Raw genomic sequence first — 4606 nt, forward strand, 5'->3', positions numbered from 1 at the left:
TTTTAGCTAAAAATTAAAAAGTTACAATTTTGATATCTTTAATTTTTAGAGCATAGTTGGTTCATGGAATAAATTTTAAGGGAATATGAATGTTATTACATAAGTAATGAAATGAAATAGGCAAGAATGAGAATTGTATTCTATTGTTTGGTTTGAATGAATAGACTGTAGAAATGTTACGTTATTGCAATGTATATAGGGACAAGATCAAATGAGGAGAGTTAATTATCGATTTGATCCATTGACTATGAAGATTTCACCAATTTGGTCCTCGACTATCAAAATTCCTCAATTTGGTCCCTGACTATGCCATTTTTACCCGATTTGGTCCAATAGTAAAACAAGCATTTTTAAAGCAATAAAATTGAGGACATAGTTGTAATTGTACTTTATTTCCCTTCTCGGCTATCCATTTTCATCTCCACGCTTTGCCTAATTTCAGACACACAAAACATTCTCTTTCTAGAATTTCCAAATTCCCAAATATCAAATCCTAATCGCACAATCGAAAACTTGAGAAATCATTTGTATTTCAACTAACAACTATAGCTCTACATCAATGTTCATGAAGTGGTTGTTATTTGTAATGGGTTCACGAAGAGATGATGCGTGTCGACAAACCAGTGCTCGCGCTTAGTCGAGCCATTGAGGATGGAGTTAATTGTGCTGGTTCTTGAATCGACATCGATAGGAAAAAGGAAAAGTCGCAGATGCGCCGCCGACTTGTGACTCTGCGCCACCTGGTCATACTCCTCCATCATATTCTCCACCTCTTCGTCCATCGTAACAGTAATAAACGAGTCGATGTCCTCGTAGGGAAGTTGGTACTTCACAACCACGTTGGCCGTGCCAGCGATCTTGGATAGCTTAATGAGGAGGGATGAGAAAGATGCATGGCGGTTCAACGCGACTATGTGTGTGTCGCCGCCGACGTAGGGGAGCTGATTGTTGTGCAGCCGGGGAAGGATCTTCCCGTCAAAACTGCACATGAAGCAGACACGTGGCAGTTGCTGCATGGAGATGCCATCATCGGCGAGGTTTTGGTGGTGCTTCGACTGCGGCGTCGAAGCCACCGAGTCGCCTGTGTTGGACTGCATTCTCGACTGATAAGCTAGCTATACAAAACAAACGAGTTAGAGTTAGGGAAGAAGAAGATGTTTTTTTAAAATTTCCAATTTGCCCTTTAAGTTTGACCGGCAAATTACAATGAGGACCAAATCGAGTAAAAATTGCACAGTCAAGGACCAAATTGAGAAATTTTAGTAGTCAAGGACCAAATTGGTGAAATCCTCATAGTCGAGGATCAAATCGGTAATTAACTCCAAATGAGGATATAGGCTTCCTGTAAAAACTGATGACTGATCCTAGCCAACCATCAGGGTTCATCAATGGTTGAGGTTTTAGTAAAAAAATACACGGTCAATTATATAATTATTAAAAACTTTTAAGAGCGATATTCATTTTGCAACTATTTCAAACATAAAGTTTAGTAATGGTAATAATATCCTAGCATTTGGTTTCTCATGATGGAGGGTGCGGATTTGTCCAGACTTTTTACACGGGGAAGTGTTCTCACCATCTTATATATATATATATATATATATATATATATATATATATATATATATATACACACACACACACACACACACACACACACACACACACACACATATATATATATATATATATATGATAGGGTTATGAGGAAGTGAGCTTCAATCTTGTATATTTTAATTGGCTGAGGCCAGGCATAGTGGTGGAAGGGTGAAAAATAGAAGGGAGGGTGGTGCAACTGTGCAAGGCCCAAGGGTGCAAGCTATGAAGCAGAGTGGTCCGCGAAGAACCCAGGGGAAGAAGGGGGGCGCTGGCGGCTTTCGTAGCGCCGGTGGGTGCGTTCGCTGCTCGGGGCCGTGGCGCCACGGGTGGGCCAGTCGCCCTAGGTGGCGGCTGGTTGCGCCGCCAGGCACCCCATGGGCATGACATGGCACCGAGCCCCATCGGGGCGCGGTCGCCTATCGCGCCTTGACAAGGGCGCGCGCGGTGCTCTCCTTTTTCTATGGGGCGTTCGTGGAAGTGTCTTCGGTACGCGGCACTTGATTAGTGGAGGGAGGGTTGATGCAGTCGCACGACAGGTGACGTGGGACGCGTTTCGGGTAGAAGGCGATATTCCTAGGATGCCGTACTAATGGAGGGTGCAGTATCATCTGCTAGCTAAGGGGGGTCTGGTCTGTCTAAGGGCATCCCCCATGCATCATTTGCAGTCTTGGTATAGTGGTCTGATCTCCTCCCTCTTTACCGGTGTGCCTAGGTTCGAATCTCGTTAGTAATGTAATTAGGTTTTCATTAGTATATTTACATATTGGTCCCTCATTCCTTTACTTTATTATATTTATTCCCTAGTCTTTTGAATATTTAGTTATTTATTCTTTGGGCTCTCATTTTTTGGGTTGGTGTTGTTGGGCTTTTTACGCATATCAATTGGGCCTCACGCCCTCGGTGATAAACGTACCAGTCGTGTATTCCGTTCTATATTCTTTGTACCCGATTTATGGTGGATCCGGTATCGAAAAAAACCATCAAAATATATATATATATATATATATATATATATATATATATATATATATATATATATATATATATATATATATATATATATATATATATATATATATATATATATATATATATATATATATATGTATATGTATATATACATATATATATATATATACATATATATATATATATATATATATATATATATATAGGGATGCACTCAGGTGCGAATAAGTGCACAAGAAGGAATATGCGAACGAATCAGCACGCGACACGTGTCCAGATCTAATAGCTTAAAAAAGCGCGATGATATTTTCGTAAATAATTGAACATATATATATATATATATATATATATATATATATATATATATATATATATATATATATATATATATATATATATATATATATAGGGATGCACTCAGGTGCGAATAAGTGCACAAGAAGGAATATGCGAACGAATCAGCACGCGACACGTGTCCAGATCTAATAGCTTAAAAAAGCGCGGTGATATTTTCGTAAATAATTGAACATCGAAGTGCAAGTAAAATCACTTACAAGTGCACCTACTTTCACCTATAAGCGCATGTAATTTTGTCTTGTTAACATTCACTTCCCGCAAACATTCATGCACCTGGGTGCACCTACTTATAACTATAGGTGCAACTACTTATAACTATAGGTGGAACTACTTTTAACTATAGGTGCACCTACTTTCACATATAAGTGCATGTAATTTTGCCTTGTTAACATTCATTGATCTGAGTTCAGCGGGTAGTAATATCCCTGAAAATCACCCGCAAACATTCATGCACTTAAGGTGCAAATACTTATAACTATCTGTGCAACTACTTAGAACTATAAGTGCACTTAGTATTGATGCTCAGTGTAAATTTTTACTTGCACCTATAATACATTTTACATGCACTTGTATTACATTTTACTTGCACTTCGATGTTCAATTATTTACGAAAATGCCACCACGCTTTTTTTTTTTTTAAAGTGTTTCTCATCCATTAGATCTGGACACGTGGACGAATAGAATCCATTCCTATATATATATATATATATATATATATATATATATATATATAATTTCGTGTCTGCCTATTAAAAGTCTGAGCAATAGTGAGGTTCGCCTACGTGATTGCTAGTGCAAATTATCCAACAACTCGACAGTGACATTGTGGGGATTATGTCCAAAGTGAACAAAACCTTTGTGCACACCGGCATTTGGCCTCATCTGCTAAGTCATTGAGTTACCCTGATTTACAAATATTCTGTCAGGCCAGAATTTGGAGGACCATGGGAGTTGAAGATTTTAACTTTTTGGGAGAAGAATTTAGTAACTACAAACACAAAAATGTATACCATTAACGTTTATTACCCTATATATAATAGAAAATGGGGGGAAAAAAAATCAACGTAATGGGGGTAAATGGTATGTGGTTTATGTCACTAACGACTGGAATTGGAGACTTGGACTGCTATTTAATCAAAATAAACATGAGTTAAACTTTCAGCAGTAGTTCCGGTGAATAAAGATTTTTGAGAAGTAATAAATTTTTTTGACACGTCTACTATGAATGGATAAAAAATTTCACTTCGTTGACAATTCAATGACTAAAAGTAGCGTTGTGTATAATGTAAGTATTAAATATGCTATTATTTTATAATTCACTCAGGAATCAAACAACAAATTTCTCACTTGAAAAAAAAATAAAATTGAACCAAGTTCACAAGATCATTGATCCAAAACTTTTTGAAGCTTGTCTTAAATATTGATGAATTTAATATTGTTTATGGGATCTACGAGTTTCTCATTAATACTCTGCATCTCCATCTCAATCCGTGTCACGCATAGTCAACATAAACATTACAATCACATGCATAGTGCTTTCAAATTAAATCATGCAAACCTACCACCTGTATTTTATTTTAAGCATATTGATAAAATATGTTATTTTTTCTCAAAATAATAAAGATACAATTAATACCTGATTGTTGAGATTATTCCTTTAATATTAGGAATAAAGGTCAAA

At 36.9% G+C, this 4606-nt stretch overlaps 1 protein-coding gene across 1 annotated transcript; it reads right to left on the reverse strand.

The window, feature by feature from the left end:
- Window positions 1-563: 563 nt before the first annotated feature.
- LOC109188589 lies at window positions 564-1097 on the reverse strand. Its single transcript, XM_019339219.1, has one exon. The coding sequence runs from the start codon at window positions 1095-1097 to the stop codon at window positions 564-566; it is 534 nt and encodes a 177-aa protein (XP_019194764.1).
- Window positions 1098-4606: the final 3509 nt, after the last annotated feature.

Source organism: Ipomoea nil, unplaced genomic scaffold, assembly GCF_001879475.1.
Source record: "Ipomoea nil cultivar Tokyo-kokei standard unplaced genomic scaffold, Asagao_1.1 scaffold1438, whole genome shotgun sequence".
Classification (NCBI taxonomy): Eukaryota; Viridiplantae; Streptophyta; class Magnoliopsida; order Solanales; family Convolvulaceae; genus Ipomoea; species Ipomoea nil.